The sequence below is a fragment of the Anopheles merus genome, chromosome 3R (genome assembly GCF_017562075.2).
Source record: "Anopheles merus strain MAF chromosome 3R, AmerM5.1, whole genome shotgun sequence".
Lineage (NCBI taxonomy): Eukaryota > Metazoa > Arthropoda > Insecta > Diptera > Culicidae > Anopheles > Anopheles merus.
Window position 1 is genome coordinate 8,421,825 of NC_054084.1, and position 20,785 is coordinate 8,442,609.

At 47.5% G+C, this 20,785-nt stretch overlaps 1 protein-coding gene across 1 annotated transcript; it reads right to left on the reverse strand.

Moving 5' to 3' along the window:
- Positions 1 to 18,172: 18,172 nt before the first annotated feature.
- On the reverse strand, positions 18,173 to 20,279 carry LOC121597726 (tektin-2). The gene is made up of 3 exons (XM_041923740.1): positions 19,506 to 20,279; positions 19,209 to 19,431; positions 18,173 to 19,114 (listed from the first exon to the last, which is right to left on the reverse strand). Exons 1-3 carry the CDS (start codon positions 20,147 to 20,149, stop codon positions 18,692 to 18,694), a joined length of 1,290 nt encoding a protein of 429 aa, XP_041779674.1. The 5' UTR covers positions 20,150 to 20,279; the 3' UTR covers positions 18,173 to 18,691.
- Positions 20,280 to 20,785: the final 506 nt, after the last annotated feature.

Consider the following 20,785-nt stretch of genomic DNA (forward strand, 5'->3'; position numbering starts at 1 on the left):
CTTACCTTCTGTTTTGTCTGCTATCTGGATCTGTTAGGAAGGAGAGCGGGAGGGAGGGTGCGAGAAGGACACGAGGTAGAGGAAGGATTTTCCAATCACAACTCCAGACGTTTTGGTGCCTGTCCGAGGGGGGTGTAGCACGAGGACAGGAAAGAGACACGACCTTCTCAAAGTTGTAACGTACGCAGCCAACTTTTCATCGTCCTAGCGCCAGATGACCTAGGACTCTAGAACTCACACACACACACGAGAAGATTGTTCCAAGCTACCGACTCAATTTATGAATTAACTGGAAAAACACATCACCAAGGAAATTCCCTCTGGAAACGAACCGCTGCCCGGGACACACATTTGGAACGTTTCGGAAAGTTTTATTTGTGGAAAAACACGATTAATTTGTGCGTTGTGCTGTACGGTGTGTGCTGCGCCGAAAACAGGATATAAAACCGTCCTTCGAAGCGGGGCCGAAAATTCCCCGAAATGTGTGGGTGAAAATTTATGCGGGGAAAAAACTGGCCCAAAATGGTGGGAATTTTTACCGGGAGCTTCCCCGGCGTATGCACGGTTTCGCATATGTGCGATTTTGCCGTACGCAGGCCGATGTTTGTACGTGCAATGAGCTTATAATTATTCCACTTTGATTGCTCGTTGGGAAAGTTGGGAAGCTTTCCGATCGAAACGACTGAGTTTTTGGGTAATGAGATACAGCGCCGTTGAGCGTGGGATCGCAGATGCTGATGACTTTTTGATCCTGATGGATCCTGTTAGCTGGATCTGGGGAAGTACATGGTACGTGTATTGTAAAATGAAACACATCTTGAAGTGATTGAAGTTATTAGAGAGGAACGGTTCGGTGGGAGTGTTTTGGTGGGAAGCGTGAGAAGATGGTAGTGATTTTTCCCAGATATTCTTCAAAAAGCATTGCTTCCCATGGTTATTGAAGCAGATAGCAGATGCAAAACTGATCAATATATAATTTATACTCTCAAGGTTTAAGTTTCGATGAGGGAAATCCATTTTCAAGGATATGAAATTCACATACTTTATTTACGCTTCTTGAACATAATACTTAAGTGTTCTTCTATCGTTTGATATTTTATAGTACAATACATTGTATTCCTACACGGTCTAAACGCAAAAGGAATTCCTTCGATTATAAATGTCCTGGTTGAAGTTATTTTTGGTAGGGCTCACGTAGAAATCCATACACTTTTCATAGTTCTTTTCTACATGTTTGTTATCTACATGTATCTACTATAAAATGTAAGTTACAGAGCATTGTAACTTTCCATAACTCTTATCAGTTAGCTACTCCATGAGACAATCAATGTATTGCAAAGATCCTTCTTGGAAGACAAAGTTTTCTCCATTTGCTTAGCAAAATAATGATGGCTTATCTTCCCGATGGAAAGATTTGTTCCTTCTTTTACTTTCTCACCAAAAGAAACCGCAAAATTTTTCCAAAATGCCTGCCAGAGCCCCACACAAAAAAAAAACCTTCATCGACCTACATTTTCATGCACCTTCAGAAAACCAAGCGAATCTCCGTGCGAAACCTAATCCACACCGAATACCGAAAACCTGCCAGCACCGTCACAGAAATGGCGTGCAGAAAATTTGGCACAATTTTAAGCTTGAAGTATTGCTTTTTTCCCTCTGTTCAATGCTCCTGTAGAAGCCGCATGAACCGACGGTGACGGATCGGCGGATCGATTGCGGTCAGTATCGGGGTGTGGGTTGCCAGAAGGCAAGAAATTGCATTACTGAATTGTACGCGGCATTCAAGCGCACCGTATCGGCCGTATCGGTACGGATCGATTGGATTCGAGCCCAGTTCCCCTAAGCTCGTTTGTCATTCGGCGAAACCTCAAACGATACACCATCTTGGGCTGGATTCCGAAAAAAAGTAGGAAGACAACGCAACGAAATGGAGGGCTAAATATTTGACATTATTAGGATATTTGCCGATGCTCTATGAGGCACTGATAAAGCTTCTAAAGTGGCTCTGGGGAAGATCATCTTTTTCTTTGCTTGGTTGTGCGGGATGGACGTTTTCCCATTCCTCCCGCAGGCGGCTTTTTTGGGCTTTGAAGATTTTGCGTAGGAGAATGGGAAGCAAGCAGAGCAGGCAACGATCTCGGGCTGGAATGCACTGAGTCCGGGTTCCGTCCCGGTTTCCCGGCTACGAGCATTACATCATGTTGGCCTGGGCCCGATTGAAGACTTTCGAAATTTCAACACTTTCGTAAAACTTCAGAAAAGTTGCCGCTCCGGGGACGGCCGAACGCAACAAGTGACACAGCCGATCGGTATCAAAGGCACAGTGTGCCGACTGGGCAAAGTGTCGCAAAAAACCAACACACACACACACACACACGTACGGCAAGTGCTGTAGTCCTTTGCGGGGGTTGAAAGGACGATTTCTTGTCTTTCTTCCGGGACAATGGCTTTGAGGTTTTTTATCTTTTGCCGAAACGGGCGACCACAATGCACTGCGACGAGTCCTGGATCGGGATCGGTTGCGCCATTCATCGATCGGGCGCGATCGGAAGCATGAAATTGGCAACAAAGGTAATGTTTCGCCAGCTTTATGCCGGCAGGTTTCAAGCTAATCGATATCTAATGGAGGGCGGTGTTCTGTTTGAGAAGATTTTAGGGATAGAAAAGCCCAACGAATGCTACTGCAAAACGATCAAATCCTGCATTTTGGCCGGATCTGTGTGTAGTATTGGTTTTAATATTTGGCAATATTATTTTATCATCACTTCTAAAAAACCCGCAAGGAATCATTTTGTCCTTGCTGTTTGCTCTACAGCTTAAGAATCTTTCTAACATCTGCGGCATCTTTGGTCGGCTCGTTTCATTCTTCTCGGCAAATGATCGATTTGTTCTACGCGTTGGATTACACAAATCACAACGATGCGGTTTCGAATGTGATGGGTTTTCGGTTTGCCCTCCTCCAAACCAATCGTTTTACCTCTTCCGTAAACCCCGGCTCAAAATCGATACCCTCCGCTGGTGGTCTTTCAAGTCACAGTTAACCTTTTCATCACGTTTCGTAGCAGCATCTAAACAGGATTATTTTGCAACGGTTATGCGCCTGTAGCTTCCGAGCACGGGACACGGGAGCTGCCTCAAAGGGGGAAGAGGAAGATTTATTTCCGCATCCGTCCCGAGGAAACCCAATCATCTGGTGACAAGATGTCTGTCCAGTGCGTTCCAACCGTACGGGACGACGGGACGTAGCTAGCATGCACAACTCCCGCCGCTAGTCTGCATGGCGCGCACGGAACGGAACCGGGCCCACCTAATTGACACCTTCCAGGCGCCCTCGACACAGCTGGTGGTCCGTCTCGAGCTCGAAGCTGCGAAGGTAACCTTGTTGTTTTAAGCACTTACGGGATGGTGTTGTTGTTTTGCTTTTTTCGGCCATCCCTTTGCCTCCGTCATCCGCCCAGTCGGACCTTTTGCACGGCCGTCGTTTCCATGCCTGGCAGGAGGTACACGATGAGGAACATTGGCCCACCTAAGGGAACGGCGAAGGTGAAGGTAAAGCGTAAACTTCCGAGGAGCGGATAGGAAGCGAAGGATTTAAGGTTTTGTCGCGATCTGGTGTCTTATAAGAAGATGCCCCGTGCTATCAGCGCTGATTCGGAATAGGAATTTAGAAGCCCACCCGCAAGCGCAAACTAACGCCATCTAGTAGGAAACGGAAGAACTGGCTGAGTTTCTGTACTGCTTCGTGTGAGGCCTCACCACACTGGACACGAGGCTAGATTTGAAACGAGATCACTCTCACTTGCTTGCCACCGGAAGTAGAACCACTGGACGGGACGACAGACCTGGTCAAATTTCTCCTTCCCGACTGTCGCCCGTCTGTCTGGCACGATTCCGTAAAGTGTTAAGTGTCCGGCTCATAGCAAAACGCAAAAGAAAGGCAGGGAAGGAAGAAAGAAATGAGTTTGTTGGTTTTTTTTTTCGCCTGTCCTCCCCCTACACTCGATCAACCCAGGGTCACGAGCGCACTTGGGTGTAGATGTAAGCAATTAAAATTTGAGAACTTGTCCTCGGTACTTTCTTCCGAAACAACACTGAGCGCATGTACGCAATCGCTCGTTTTTCAGCTGGTGCGCGGGCTTCAGATTTTTACGACCACACATGTGTCACATGATTCGAGTTTTCGATTGGAACGTGCTGTCACCGTACCATGAATGCAGCATGAAAACATCTGTTCGTGCGTTGCAAGTACTCGCGCTGTGGGTCAGGATGGACAGGCTCCTCTTTTACGATCTGTCTTACTGGCTCAACCGGGCGAGAGTGTTGGCTGCCGCGGAAGTGACTTTGAGGCCAGCTCTAAATCTTTCCAATGCTAAGGTGCTAAGCTGCTAACAGCAATAAAATCCAGTACGCGAAGGTTCTGGGCGATGATTTGTGGCTGGGCAGGAGATTTGTTTTATAGGTCCCTCAAAGTTTGCTACTCCACATCGTGTCTTATTACGGATATGAATCATAGCTTCAGTACCATTCATTCAAACGCCAAAATGTCGATTGATGTATCAAGCTACATCAAAACGTTATTGAAAAGTAGAAAAGAACCAACAGACGGTAAGACACGTCACACTCCCATGGAACACGGCGTTTAATGTCGCTTGAAGGTAAGTGGCGCAAGCGCAATAAAAACCGATCAAGCGCAGCACCGTAACGTTTGAGATAGTGGTGAGGATGTTCCAAGACGCACCTCTAACGCCCTGTCGTGGCTGGTGCTGCTCTTTGCTGTCCCTCTCGGGGCGTGTGTGTTAAAAATAATGTCCCACCGGTCCTAGCATCCACGTACGCAGTCAACGGCGTCCCAAAAGGCCAGCAAAAAGGCCTCCCCTCCTCCAGCATTCAACCCGGAGGCCGATTTACTGCCTTTTGGACTATATTTAAATATCGATAAAACGTTTCCAAAAACAAATCCCGCCGACCCCGGGATGGGTGCTTTTTTTGTTTTCTTTTGGAGAACCGAAACGGTTCGACGTGGTCGCTAAACGGCTCGTTTGTCGAAGGCCAACACCGCCCGGGGTCCAAGGAGCGACTGGGTGGGGGGCCGCCTTTTCGTTAAATGCTAATGATTGTGGCCTCAACAAGCGGACGAAGAATGGGAACCCGGGCCACAGTTTTGTAGGTTATGATTACACATATATGGGTGGGATGGGTGTCGACGCCGCAGCGAAAACCGCACACTAATAAGTCACCTCTGAGTAACACATTAAAGCTAATTTATCGGACCAACGATGAGCGAGAGGAAGTCGTTTTGGGTTGGTTTTTGAGTACTAGTGCGATCAGCGGGTGGCGGGCCTGAGAACTGATTGACAACCTTTTTGTGTGGAGTCCACTGTGGACCCGAAACACCTCACAGCACCTGCTCGAACCACAAACACCTTCGACGGCGAATCTTTTCGACACCTTCGCAGGACATTTCCCGATGATGCCCCCAGCGGCGTGCGTCGCTCGCATGGGTCATTGAGCATTCGGTTGGCATTTGTGATTTTAATGGAGAGCCAGAGCGAGCTTTATTTGCACATTTCGGAACGACTTATCGCGCAGTACGTGTAAATTATACCTACGCACTGCTCCGATGTATGGCGCAGACTGGTTTCGTCCGTGTGATGTAGCTTCTATATCTCCCTATTGTCGTAGTCTTCGTTTTTAGTGCGATCGAAGAAGCCGCTCTACTGCTTGAATCATAACTTAAGACGCACAAATTCCATAGAAATCGAAATCGGCAGGCAAAAGTACACAAGGTGGCAGAATGGCCGGACAACACGTGTTCCTAACACACCGGTCCGCACGTTATTTATACTATTTGGACAGCTCCGGCTGCTGATCGCTGGCTATCCGTTTTCTATCCCTAGAAATAAAACGATCGAAGGAATCGAAGTGATTGACCGGGTGTGTGTGTGTTGTTTGGACCAGAGGTCAGTTTAGAGACGGTTTTGCACCTTGATGAATTAAAGGTGTTCCGAAAACCGATCAGGTAACACCTCCGCCCCGGTACGAAACGGTCAAAAGCTTACCAAACTCATCATCACCTGCTTGCCCGTAGTTTTGTTATTTCCTCTCTCTCTCTCTCTCTGTGTCTGTAGTCAACGTCCGTGTCTTATTGGGTTGTACAAGATTGGTTTTGGGACGGTCCGAAAAGAAGTCCACAAACCTTGGAGCGGGTTAATGGCGTTACGGCAAAAAAAAAAAAAAAAACGGATCGGAAATTTACGACCGCTTGCCGTGGGTGCGCTACATTGTTGTCGTCGTCGGGCACCATTTTGACACGCTGGCACTTTCCGGCACCGACAATGTAATGGCGAAATTGAGCACTTGACCGCAACAAGTTGCATGATTTTTTTTTGTTTCGAAAAAGGGAAAAGGTGCTCCCGGCGTGGGGTGTCCTTCTCGAAACGCTGTTCCCTGTGGCGCTTGCTGAAGTCTGGTGACGTTGGTGCATTTTTGGCAAGCAAAAGGGACTTTGTATGTGCAACGTACTTGATGTGTTTTCTTGTCGAAGGCACATAAAAGGTTATCTACATCAACGTTCCTTTGTGCGCTGTATCGAGTAACGCCTTACTATTACACATAAAATCATGACCCATTCGGATTCATAGCCGTTCTTATAAGGGCCATGAAGAAACACAGCAACAACACATAAAAAAAAACTTAACCGTTGAACGCACACCTGGAAGTAGCCGCGTTTCAAGCGCAGCGAGGGAAAGCCAACGGCCTAACGGCTGGCAAAACAAATCGTTAGACTGAAGATTTTCCCAACCCATGGGCGCAAGACGAGTCGCGTGTCCCTTTACCGGGTGCGCCGGGACGGGACTGGGCCTTACACCTTGTCCAGCGAAAGGTCGTCCCCAGAACCCGGGGCAAGATTATGCAAATAAACCTGTCCCCGTATCGTGACCGGGCCCGGGACAGCCGGGTTGTGTCCAAGGAGCGAGGCCCGATACGGGGCCCGATAAAGCATGTCCTGCTTACGGTCTGCTTAGGGTTGTTTGTGGCTGGGAAAAAGGTTTGATGTGAAAGGATTTGTCCGAGGAGAAAGGAGAGGCGAACAGAAAAAAAGTTAAATGATCCAGAGCAAATCAAACTTTGGAAAACTCGTTTTTTGGGTTAGTTATCTTCCAGTAAAAAGGCTTGGAAGAACTCTTGAGGAGATGAAAAAAAATAGAGCCTTAAAAGTGTCGTTACTATTTACACAATCTTGAGCCTTTTTATGCGTCCATCGTTCCCTCCTCTCAGGCTTGTCGAGGTCGTAAGGCAGTGGGGCATCTTTATGTTGGACAATTTATCACAGGGAGGTAGAGAGGGTTCTTCCCAAAAAATAACCGTTACCGTGCTCCGGTCCACTCGGTGCGCCAGTGCAAATCAGGTGCGAAAACCGTTGTCCCCTAGCTAGCTTTCTCCATGGGACGTTCCCTTCTTAATCCAACGTCATCAATTGTGCGGACGGGCTAGAACACGACACCGCCACTCCAAAGTACATAAATCTTTCACTTCACTCTCTCTCAACTCAAGCATTCGTTTCGGTGACGAATCGGTGATGAGTGATTTCGCGTCGCTTTCACTTTCGTCGGTTGTCAATGCTGTCGGGATTCCTACACACAGCTGGAATGGAAGGAAATTGCGCATCGCGCATGTACAACGCAGGCTTACAACGGGGCACAATTATCAACGGATTCCGGCACCGGTTGCCAATTTCAAACGCACCGGTAAGGCACCTTTAACAACATAGACACGCACGCACAACCGGCACACTGTGGCATAAGGGTTTCTAGCAATTGGAACCATAACGATCGATGTTTCAATGCTTTGTTCCCTTGTTTTTTTCGCTTATTTCTTCCAAACGAATCCTTTCCATCTGCAAAATAAGGGGTTGGATTGTCGGTTGATTTATTTACACCCGGTGGCGGGCTCGCGACTGATAGGCGAAAGTCTCGGGGCAGAGCATTCTATAAATACATCTCGAGGGATCTAGGAATTTTCGCTTTTCGGCGAATGGCACCTGCGGATTTTTTTGTTGCCCTTCATCACCTCCTTTTTTGCTTCATACCTGTCCCGCATGGTGAGTCGTAATCACATGGATTTTTTGCTGCAGAAAACCCCTTTTTTCGTCTCCCTCAAGTTCAGGTTGGTTGTTGGTTGGAAGCATTTCAATTTCACTCCTGCAATTGTTCCGTAGACTTACACACACACACACAGACGCTGTATGGGGTAATGGGCTTCTCTGCAGGTTTGCCTATTGAAAAGTCCTGCTTTTTTGCCATCCATTTATCGTCGGTTTGCGTTTGCGTTTGGAAACAACCCTCGGGGGGGAAACAACTATTGTCAAATTTCGCCATACAGCCAGCCATCAACAACAGGTACGGGGCATGGTAGGAACGTTGAGTTGTAAGGTTTTTTTTCAGATCTTACTCACTTTTGCCTCTCTCGAGCCAATTGGCCACATTCCACATGTGAGTCAAAGCTTGAGCAGTTGCCCCGGTCCTTGTGGCAGAGTGCGCGCGCACAGGACTCGCGCAGCGTGTGCCCGCGCACTTAACTCGGTATCCTTTCCTGAAGCCGAGGTACACACCGGTGTCCACTTGAGATGTCGGCGGGGGAACTGTGCCGGTGGAAGCAAAAAAAAAAGGATAAGCAGGTGGTGCCGACTCATTATGATTCTACGGTCTTGGCGAATGTGTGCGGCTGCAGCGACGCTCATTCACATCCGTGCAAGTGGTTGCTGTGCCCTTGGCTTACGCTTGCAAACGGCCCAAGAGGTCTAATTTACCCGAGCAGAAGTGTGTGTGTGTGTGTGTGTGTGTGTGTGCCTCAGAGATCAAGGAGAGGATCGGTTGCTCGGTTGGAGTAGTGCTTTATGACTTCTGGGTTTGATTCGGGAAAAGGGTTTTGGATTTTTTTGCCTGCAAACGGATATTTTGACAGCGATATTTTGAGGTTAGAAAACGCAACGAGATTGATCCTTTTCGGGATTTTTAAAGAGGAAGGAATGAAAAAGTGACCGTTTTTGGATCAGCTTCAAGGTTAAAAGGACACCAAAAATAGAAATTGCGTTTCTGCTTGCAATTTTTTTGAATGAATGCACACAGTTACCTCAACCACACGCACACTGAAATTGAATCAAACAGCGATGCAAGATCGAATATTCAATCATTCTTCAGCTATTCCAATAAAAGCGAAGCAAGAAAAGGGTTTCCTAGCGTAAGAAAGTATAGAAAACAATCACGTCCCTGTTTTACAAAAAGGGACGCGAAAATGAATCACTTTCGGGCGCGATATGATCGCTAGTGATTTGTTCAATTTTTCTTTCTATTTTTTTTGCTCTCCATTGTTGTTCCGTCCCATTTCAGCGACGGCATTTTCTTTACTCGCGCATTTTTTTAATCATTCGTTGGAATTCGGCGGTTGAGAAGGGTTGCTACGGGGTTTAATCTTTTACTTTCCCTGCGAGAACTGTGTGGTTGGATTCGTTTTTTTTTTATTCTTCTCGCCACTGTAGCGATTTCACACAAGTTGTCACACAATGCTTTGTGTTTCTTTCAACTAAATCCGCTGCCAAAAACGACGTCGTCGACTCGCTCGATTTGGTACGGTGCTTTCGGGTGAAAAGAGGTATAAAATACACCGCTCTGATGATTTGTTCTGAAGCCCTGAGCAAGGAGCAGGTTTTTCTTTGAAGAAGGATTTGCGAATAGATTGAAACACGTGCACCGGGGAAGGAAAGGAATGAGCAGCGCGCCGGAAAGGCTGGCTCGGTACGGATAACGCGGCACCCGATTCGATCAGGTACATTTGCCGATCCGGTGCGGATCGTTTCTAGCGTTTCTGCGTCCCAGCCATCCCTTTGTGCTGTGCACCGATCAACAATAGCCCAACCATAACCGGGGACGAGCGTCGCTGTCGAAAAACAACGCACCCAAAACGCATAAAACTGACCCCCGGCTTGCACAAACAAAGGGTGTCAAGAGGAGGGCTATTGTTGCAACTGTCACATGGGGGTTGTACGTGCAGCGCGGCCTCGGAACAGGTTGCCAAGAGGTCTAGGCAGCTCTCGGAATTTTGCAATGCACAAAAAATACCGATCTCAAAACAGCCGCCATTGGTCCGGCTACTTGAAATGGGCCCGAATCTCTTTACGCAGAAATGCCTCTCCGGAGTGTTTTCGGTGTATGTTTTCCCTTTCCTTTTTGCTTGTCAGAGCGGCCGCACCAAGTCTCGTTGTTCCTGGTGGTTAATGTTATTCTTAAAGTCATCACACATTGCTTTTTATGATCACGTTCAAGTGTGATGTCAATAAACAAATGTGTGCTTTTATGCCTGGTTATTGCAATACCGTACGGTGGGTCTTAAATGTAGCTTCCGCCGGACTTTCGTTGGAGTGGTTTTTCCGGTTACCGCGCCAGTGTTTGGACAGGACGTGGTGGAATGTGGTGAGTTTTGTTTGTGTTTCAAATGGTGCGAAAGCTTCCGTTTTTTGGAAAAGGAATGTGTTTGTCTAAGAATTCCGGAAGGAATTTAGTGATTGTTCAAGTGTTTCGATGAATTTTGGATATTGTCTTCTTGGAATGATAGACACTGCTAGCGTAATACTGGAAAGTGGTCTTGTCGAACTTTATTTATTGTACATAACTTTAGTTAAAACTGTTTTCATGTTCACATCAATCGAATAAATTCTCACAGCTACTTTGCAACAATTTTAACAAAGCAGGAACGATCGAAGCGTTTGTCAAAAATGACATAAAATGGTGATTTATTTGGATGGTTTTAGAACATTTTGCCATATTGTACGCATTACTGAGCAGGATCCTCCTCTTTGCTCGAGTTTAGGAAAGGGTCTGACAATGAACAACTTCAAGCTAATGCATCCAATTGTATAATGGCTTAAAGCCTCGTCAATTGGTGAAATTGTGACAAACAAGGTGTTGTTCATTGCGAAACAAGGCACATAAAATCAAATTCGAAGCACATAATTACAGACCCCCAAAAACCGTCCTCATTTTCAAATTCAAACTTCTTTATTTGAGTAAACATCCCTCCTGTGTCAACAAACAGAACCTCAAATTCTTCCCAATAATGATCATTCCTCGTGCAACGCTCGTGATGATAGGTAATTAACGGTACCAAAATCTCATTCTCTCACATCACCATCATCATCACCATCAACACCATCCATAATCCTTAGCCAGCTTAACTTAGCCCACCGGGTCATTAGCGAGCGTGGATCGAGATTTTCCCTCCGAAACCGACCGGTGTCGTAAGGACGTTGGATAATTAACGAGCATCGTTCAAAGAAGTGGTGGAAGTTTTCCACTGAAATGCAACGCATACACCTTGTCCCTCAACACACCAACACACACTTGTGTAAAGTTCCCCTCCGACAAGGCTATTCCTTACGATCTTCTCGTATCTTTTTTTTCGCACAAGCTCAAACTCCTAGAAAAGAAAGACAAAAAAAATCAAAGATCTCGCAGACAGATAGGACCCAAGTTTGGTTTGGTTGGGAAAAATGATCCTGATCCTCCCGATGCCGATCGGTAAGACATTGTATCAGTGTTGCGTTTCGTTTTCTTCCAGCTTATCGGTTCGGTCTGTCTTCTCTGTATCCTTTTCTTTCCCGTTCTGTGCATGTTGCACGTGCATCTTGGGTGGTACTTGAGCGGTGCTTTGCAGCGATGCACTTGTCCTAGGAGAAAACACCGTTAAGACCGCCATAGCTTTCAGGACGGTTCCGGTTCGGTTGGCGGTTTGAAATACGGCGGACCGAGCCCGACTTTCTTCCAGCGAGCTAAACCGTTTGCTGCAAGATCTCCTGCAGCGATGAGATAACTCTCGGCATCGGTTGCGGTACAAACTGGCCGGCAAAGACTGTACGGAAACATAACCCAACCCTGGGTGTAGGGAAAGCATGTTCAATTACATGCAAAATTGAGACGATTTTCTACGGTGCTTCTTTCCCAGAGACTGTAAGATGATGCGCTTTCAGAAGCACTACTGGACCTTCAAACTATCACTCCCATCGCGTCGGCGTTTTTGTGTGCGTGTTAATCGTGAACTTGAACTATATGATACGGTGCGTGTTCGTGGTTGATTAGCTACGTTTTGTTTCATCCTCGGCCGCGCATTTTGTTTGTTTTGTCGACCGCTCGCCGTGCTGGTGTTTCTAATTTTACGCGTTCGTAAAACACGATCAATCAGCCGCTTCAGAGATGAGAGCGCCTGCGAAAACTGCGCGGCCGGAGAATCCTCGCGGCGTAGGCGTCACCGCAAACACCGATGGTGGCCTTATTCGGGTGACTCGCGGCTAGCGGCAAAAAAATAGCCTGGCTCCACGGGAGACTTGCGTGGTCTATGCATGCAGCGAGAGAAGGGGGCAAGCAAGCAAACTGTCGGATTTTTTTGATGAATTAAAGATATCCGCTTTCAAATCGGACGCAATCTTCTTCAGCTGTGTGGGTTTTCGAAGGAATTAATTCTTCAGCCCTCCACGATCGGCGATCATATCTCATCGTGTCAGCAGCGAGTGTTTAATCGATACGTTTTGCTAGGGTTCGCTCGGCTCGCTCGCAACCTGTTTGCGAGCAGGTGAGTCTCCAAATGCTTCAGAATGGATTGCATAACTCCAATTCCGCACTCCGCCGCCGTTGGCGGTCGTTGCACGTCCTACACGATCGCCATCCGATCGGTGGTGCGGAGAGTTTGGTACGATTTTGCTACGATTTATTATTAATTGTTTCCCGTTTCCCACGTGGAGCTTTGCGCACGGCGAGAATGTTGCGCGCAGACAAGCGATTTCGACATTAAGGAAGCGTACGATCCATCACGCGGGCCTCAACCTTCTTCCTTCGTTTTCAAATCTTCACACTGAGCCCGCCTGTTCTAGCATTCGTCTGTCGTAGAAGGCGAATGGAACACGCGGATTGCAGCCCATTTCCGCGTGGGATCCGGCGTTGATTGTATTTTAATGGGTCTGTTTATTCGATTTATGCAAATAGTGCGTCGGCTTATTGGTGAGGTGAAAACAAAAAGAACGTAGATTCGTGGATTTAAAGCCGGTGCCTTATTGGAATGGAAAGGGGCTGCCCCTTTTCGGGTGATGATGGATCCAATCAACCCGGGAATCGTAAAGTCAGTGAACGTTCGCTGAGCGCGGCCATTGATCGTCACCATAAGCTGTGATCATTAGAATAATGGCGACTCATTTGCGCTGGATGGGAGATGTTCACGCACGAGAAGAATGAAATTTTGATGCCCCAACATAAATTACAAATTTGTGTTTCTATTTAGAAAAGCAGGTTGGACACATAACTTTAAGGAAGAGGTTTCGAGCTAAGGTTGAATGAATCAAATGCATTGTGTGATTGAGACATTTAAAGTTTACCGCTTTCTCCAAATATTGATAGCTCTCGTCTTAATCTCTTAAAAAAAGGGACAACGTGTTGTGTTCCTTGCGAGACATGTACACGTCGATCACAAACACGCCAATCACAAACAAACAACAGCTCAAGGTGCATCATTATGCATGCCGATGCAGTGCCCCAGTGCCATTCGGCAAATCGTTCTTTGAATCCGATGCACACATTCTGATTCTGAAGTGTTTACCTGTTTGGTGCCTTGAGGAAGTAAGCCCTTATTTTTCTGTGGGACATTGGAGCCTTCTGTCATTTCCCTGCTTGTGCGTGCGTTACCTTGAGAAGGGTTTAATATTGGGGGGAAAACTTCATGCGTATGGTTTGTGCGTACCATGTGACAGCGATTGATTCGTTCGGATATTGAGGGACCTTCAGGTTACTAACGCTCCCCACGGTGTTTTTTTTTTTACTCCAAAGGGTCTCCCCCCGATATGTCCCCTTTTAGAAGAACAGAACGGATTTCATTCATTGGCCCTCAGTTTCGGTGTCGTTTCTAGGGCTCGCTGGTCTGATCGCTGGCGGCTTCGACGGTAAAAAGGGTGAAGGTGTTAGCTGTGTAAGCACAGCTGTGCTCGGAAATGGATGAATCTCCGTTCGCGCCTTCTCACCTTCGCGTCTTGCAGGAGTTGTAAGAAATAAGTTAGGGTTGAGTGTGTCCGTCCACCCCAATTCCCCCTCTCTCCCCCCCCCCCACCGTCTCTTCTACTTCTCAACCATACCATTTCAAGAGACCCCCTTCAAACGTCTCGCTTTCGGAAGTTCGGTTCTCACAAAGACTATTTTTCTCGCCCTCTTCCGGGTCATGAAATGTGCCCTCCACTGTGTGTGTGTACCATTGCCCGGGGATGAATCTAATTGAAATAAATTAAATATTAAAATGTTATTCATCATCACTCGTCATGTGTTGCACGGCGAGAGGAGAAGGTGGAGCGTACGTTTGTGTCTTTCTCTCTTTATTCCTCAGATTTCATCGTCATCTTTACGGTGGTGTGTGCCTGTTTGAAACGCTTCCGCTGTCTTCTTCAGCAAGTTGTAACCCGATTGCCGAGTCTTTATTTGTACCCTTTTTTGTTCGGGGTTTTGCTGCAGCTTCCAAAAGGAAATCAACTTCAAAGGCATGAAAGATGAATCAGTTTTTAAAAGGCGAGCTCATTTTACAACCCCTGTTGTCTGTGCCTCTGCACCATGTCGGGTGTACATGTTGTACTTCCTGTATCGGGCAGGATCGGACGTCCGACCCGATCCGACGCGATCGTAGGAGCCCCGGGAAGTGAAATTATGTTGAACGATGCCGTTTCCATATCGTTCGATCTTTATCAACACAGTGGTGAAGAAATTGAAATTTTTGGGTCCGATCGAACGATGATGAATATTGATTTTTGTTCCTTCCGTCTGCGTCACAGCTTGGATGCAGGTCAGCTAATGTATGCTGGGTATAGGTGTTGGAGTTTAATTTTATTCTATCGCCCGATCGAATCTCTGCTTTTTAGTTCATGTGAACTTGTGTTAACTGATTCACGGGAAGCTATAAATAGATATCCTTAAGAATTCTCGAACAAATAGACATTTCAAGAAGTGGAATTTCCTTAGGAAGGTTTTCGATGATTAGACATAAGTAAACACAATCATCATTATCCTTCTTCGCCGCATCATTGCCACTCATCACCACCGTTAGTGGGCCACGGTAGGATCACGCCAAAACCTGGGTGTTCCGTACACACGCTCTGAGCCCAAAATTTGCACTCCACACAATAGCCTAAACGTTATCCATTGCGAATGCAACAACAATGATGTCTCAAACCTCCGCCAGAAAGAATCGAAACAATTGCCAAACCCCCGTTACGGTGCTTTAGTGTGTTGTGTTGTGCTTCAAGCGAAATGAGCATTCATGTGCTGCTATTTCATGTAATGCCAGAATGTTCATGCATGAATTCTCGCCTAAAGACGTCTATGGAAAGTAGGGCCAAGAAAATGGTGAGCTTTCTTGCCGACAAACAGCCCGAAGGTGTCTTGGTGTCCAAACAGAGAACGCAAAAGCGCATTCCGAACATCTCAATCTAGTTCTGATCGCCGTCTTCTTCACTTCTGCATAGAAAACTGCGGGCTAGAATGAAGCTCAGACATCAGACTCGGCCAACGATCGACCCCGGCTGCTGCTCCAGGCTGGTCATTGTTGTGCGCTGGTGGTTCATTGAAGGGAAGGAAACCTTTGGAAAGGATCTAATTCTACCAGAGCACCTTAGGTCTGCTTCGGGGTTCCAGTTTGCGACCTGCTTTTGCAACGACCTGCGCCGAGTGACAATAGCTGTTCCATTGCACAAGGTGCATTCCTGAGCTGCGTAGGAGAAGAAGCGAAAAAAAAGGGAAAAGCAACGAAACGCAAGAAATCTAGCATGAATAGAAGGCTGAAGTGCAGCCACAGCAGCATCATCCATCAGGGGTTCGGGATTTCGGAACACCGGTGTGGCGTTGCTCCGGGTTACCTTTAATTTTTTTGCACAATGGCCGTCCCGTAGACCTTGATTCTTGGAATTTTTCAGGTTTTCTGGAATGGACCCGCCGGTGAATGGATTGTGTGGATTGCGTTTGTAGTTTTTGGGTTGGAATTGCAGGTTTTTTTTCTCTCCGTAGGATTCCTGAAAGGTGCAGCGGATCAATTGAATGGCGAGCGGGCTACGCAAGCAAGTGCATGTACGTGCTAACAAGCACTAGATCCTCTCGGTATTCAGCCAGTGAAATGTGTCGTTCTTTATGGTTTGATGTAAAAAAAAAAGAAACTGAATGAAACCGAGCGCCCTACATTATAGCCTGGGATGTGGTTTGATAGTTTCCAAAGCAACATACCGATCATCGATCATCGGATGAATTGGCTCACTCGGTACATCAATGCCGGAATGGGACGCTTAGTTCACTAGAAACGCGGCGTACAAAATCGTTGAGTCACAGTTACTGATTTTAGATCCTTTTTGATAAATCCAAAACTAATCTGGGATATGTTTATCAACCCCAAATATCGATCGTTTATCGCAGAGCGGCGACCATAAATATAATTATAGTTCCAGATGCAGAATTAAACGTATGATTCATAGAGTTCCTTTTTGGGAGATCAAACAGACAGCGAGGTTCTACCTCGATATATATGCACACACACACTGCTTGTCCACGGTTATCAGCTGGCGTTTATTTCTGACCACAAGTACGCATTCGCAGTAAGGGCATACGTCACGCTGGAGCAAATACACGCTAGAGCGATTTTTAAAAAAAGTTGGTATGTTTTTGGATCAGCTTGAAGCGGATTTTCGTTTGCTGGAGAATGAATCATGCGGTCTTAAACATGCATGTTGGTTGTTAACTTTGGAAGATCAAACAGTGAAGATTCAATAAAACCACCCGCTGAACTATGCATATGTAGATTAGAGTAGATTTTGGAAGCGGTAGTGTGAATCATTTCGCAAATCTATGTTACTGAGAAGTATAGTTTGAGCTCACAGTTAGCGTGCTGGACTATATAATGTATGCTTTATGTTTGCACAAGAATAGACATGATATGATGGGAAATGGGTACACTACATGAAGACCATTACATTGAAGTTAATTTTAAAATGTGAATTCTTCTGGAAAACCACTCCAATCAAACCCCCAAAACCCAACCAACCAAGATTCAATGTCAACGTTCAACATTTAAACACGGCTACAATGTTGCCCATCGCGCATGCAAATTCAACACGATCCCGAAAGCATATTCATAATCACACACAAACACCACCGGCTTCCTGCACCGAAACGGGCCCCAAACATGAAAGAGCGTCTTTATGCTGTGCGCCAAGTGTCGCTGGTAGGAAAACGGCAAACCCTGCCGCACAGGTCTTGTGTCAAGTATTTTTACAAACTCCAAACTCCGGGGTGAATCGAGGAGTTTTTTTTATTATTATTATTATTGGAGCTGCTGCTGTTATTTGTTTGCCCTTCGACGTGCTGATACACCATACCATTAACCGGATGTTTGTCTACACGGATGATAAAGTGTATGCAAACGCGCCAAATGCAAAGGACCAAATACACTGGCGTACGTGAAAGGTGCAAAATTACAACCCCTCCAGTCCAGGAGACACATTCCCTTAGACACGGTGGCATACTATCACAGAGGGGTGAATTTACCAACACGTGAAGGTGTTTAAATGATGTTGAAAAAAAAAATCCAACCGAACCGATTATTGCCTGATATGTTTTCTTCATTTTAGTCGAAACGACGGACTGCAATAGGCTTATCATACATACATTATAAGTTTAAATGATAACAGCTCCATGCAAATCTGACTAATTCGTGGACAGTTTGTGCATTAAATGTGGCAAATGGTACAACGACACAATGGCTTAAAACGATTCCTTTACCACCAAACCTAGTACACAGTATCACTCCGGTAATCCAACTAAAACCTCACCCAATAAATCTACAGCAAACCTCTGGCTCCCTTTTTTTCAAACCCTTTCCAAATCGATCATACACCTTAGCTGACAGAGCTGAACATGAGCACATTAAAAGGCGCCAAACGTTGGACTAACAACTTATTTTTCCCGTTCCCGTCGGAAAACCAATAACTCATAGAATTTGGCTATAAATCGAGGTTCTGCATAGAGAGGAGGAAAAAAAAAGCAAAACTACCTAACCATTTCGGAACGAGTATCTAAGGGGGAAAAAAACACACACCCTGACCCGCTACCGATGCTGGGATGTAAAAGGAAACGTGATTTTATTTAGCTGCGGCTGTGTGCTCACTCTACTAACACTAGATAGTGCCAAGCGGTTGTACGCTGTCAAATCCAGCAGCCCGAGCAGCCATGTGTGTGCGCGCTACGCCGTGCTGATGCGGTTATGCACGGAGCTTTATTTCTATTTTGTTTATTGCTGTCGAGTTCAGGTGCGCAAAACAAACTTCACTTTCACGTGGTGCAGTGGTGCAGTAGAAGACGGAGGAGAAGGCTGGTGTGCGCGCTCACCGGTGAAAGGGAAAACGCGGGCGCACGGCGCAAAGTGTGAAAAGCGTAACGAGCGAACGCGCCAAACCACACAAACACACACCGACTAACAACTATATTGAGTGCCAGCGGTCAGTGGTGATAATCATATTGATTGCTTCCAATTTTCTCTCACGTAATAATTTTCGATGATATACCCCCTCTTGCACTAAGGGGGAGACGGGGTGTGGGCTGGCTGGTGTTTTCGAGCCCCTGGGGGACACCGTTTATGTCTTGGGAATTTCGTCCTCCACGCGGGACAGATGGATGTTGCGGTCGGTTTGCGTCGGCAGCCCGCCAAACTCGCCCGTCTTGAGCCGGCCGCGCAGATCCAGCGCCCGGATGTCGGTCATCAGCGAGTGCTGCTTGTTCTGCAGATCCTGATCGATCTTGTTCGCGTGATCCCGCAGCGAGTTGTACGTCGTCTTGGTGGCGTCGATCTTGGCGCGCAGCGTTTTGATCGTGTCGCGCAGCTTCTGCACCTCGTCGCACAGCCCGTGGTACGACTCGTCGATGCACAGCTCCATGCCGGAGCGCTGGGCACGGTTTTCCAGCCGCGTCTCCACCACCTTGAGCGCTTCCGTCTTTTGGTCGTGCGCTCGCTCGAGCGTTTCGATCTCCTGCAGACATTTGGCCATCTCTTCCTTCATCTGTGGAAACAAGGGGGTGGCAGAAGGGATTGCGTTAGTATTGCTGGAAAAAGCGGCTGGAGTCTGAAGACACCACACACACACACACACACACCTTGCCGAGCTGATACTCGAGCTCGTTCCGGGCGCGCTGCGTTTCGAAGATTCGCTTGCGCAGCGTATGGGCCGTGCGGTCCTGCTGGGCGCGCAGAATGTTGCGCGCTTTCTCACGCGTCGCAAACAGCGACTCGCGGATGGAGAAGGAATCGGCCAGCGTGTTCTCGGTGAGCGCCACCAGCTCCTCGCAGTACTCCAGCCAATTGCCGTACGTACAGGAGCTGCAAGTAGAGATAAAAGAGACGCGCGACGGTTTGATCAATTGTCTACGATGCCGCGTAGCCTAAACACTCACTCGCGCGGGACCCGCGTCGGATCCGTCTTGAACGACACGTCCCCGCAGTGCTGGTCCACCTGCAGCTGGTGCGCATCGATCGCCTGCGCCTCGTCCTTATCGGTCAGATCGAGCTCGAGCTTGAACTTGACCTCCTGCAGCCGGTTCAGCTGCTCCCAGGCGGCCTGGTTTTGGTCGCGCAGCAGCCGCTGATTGTTCTCCACGATGCACAGCTCGTTCTTCAGCTCGGTGTCGCCCTCGTCGTACGTTAGCTCCGACCCGAGCCGGCAGTCCCGCATCCCGATGCACTCCGTCACCACCGTCAGCGGCGTAATGTGCCCGTCCAGGTCGCGCTCGGTGCTGGACTTTTCCTCCCGCAGCGCCTGGATTTCGTCCACCACGCGCCCCAGCATGATGCGCATCTTCTCCCGCCAGCGGTCCAGCTCGGCGACCCGATCCGACAGCCGGTCATTGTTGTGGTACGTGTCCCAGTGCGTCTGGATGCGGGTTTCGTTCCGCAGATTGCGTGCCGAATGGCGCAGCTCGAACGCGTCCGAGCGCTGCGTGTAGGCGACGTTCTTCAGCTGCGTCAGCCGGGAGTGCCAATCGGCCAGGCTGAGATGCTGCAGGGGCTTCTCGAACGTTACGGCCGCTTTGTTGGCCATGTTGGACACCGCGTGTGAGATGCACACACACACAAAACAGGTCACTGCAAACCACTGGTCACACCGATGGAACAACACGAACTGAACTGGTGTTGCCCCCGCTTGCTGAGACTTTAATAGTTTGTTTACACGCCCGCAACTCGTCCGCCCGGGTTACTATGAGCCGGTGGCTAGGGCAACGTGTTGGGCTGCCCTCGATATGGGCAAACACACATTTGCCACACCGCACAAATGGGTGAGCATGTCAGACGCAGCAAAGGGCCGTTGGTAGGCTTTCCCGAAAAAAACAAAAATCGGAAGTAGGACGAGTAGGCATCGTAGCATGCGATGCGTCACCGAAGTAGCTGTCACTGAGTTTTCCAACACGAAGGGAGAGACCTACAAAACTTGCACTCAATTTGTGTGTGTGCGGTAAAATCGTGTTGACACCGTTGCTTGATGAGTTATTAGACAAAGTGTACTCCTTGGCCGGGTGATAAATCAATAGCCAGTTTGAGTTTTTCCACGCAGCCCCCACACATTTGAGAACGTTTTTGTATTCGAGGAAAGTGTTACAAATTTTTATGATTTCTTCAGTTTTTAAAAATATATCTTCCAACCACAAAAGGCGTGTCAATGGGAAGCCTTTCGGGTCCA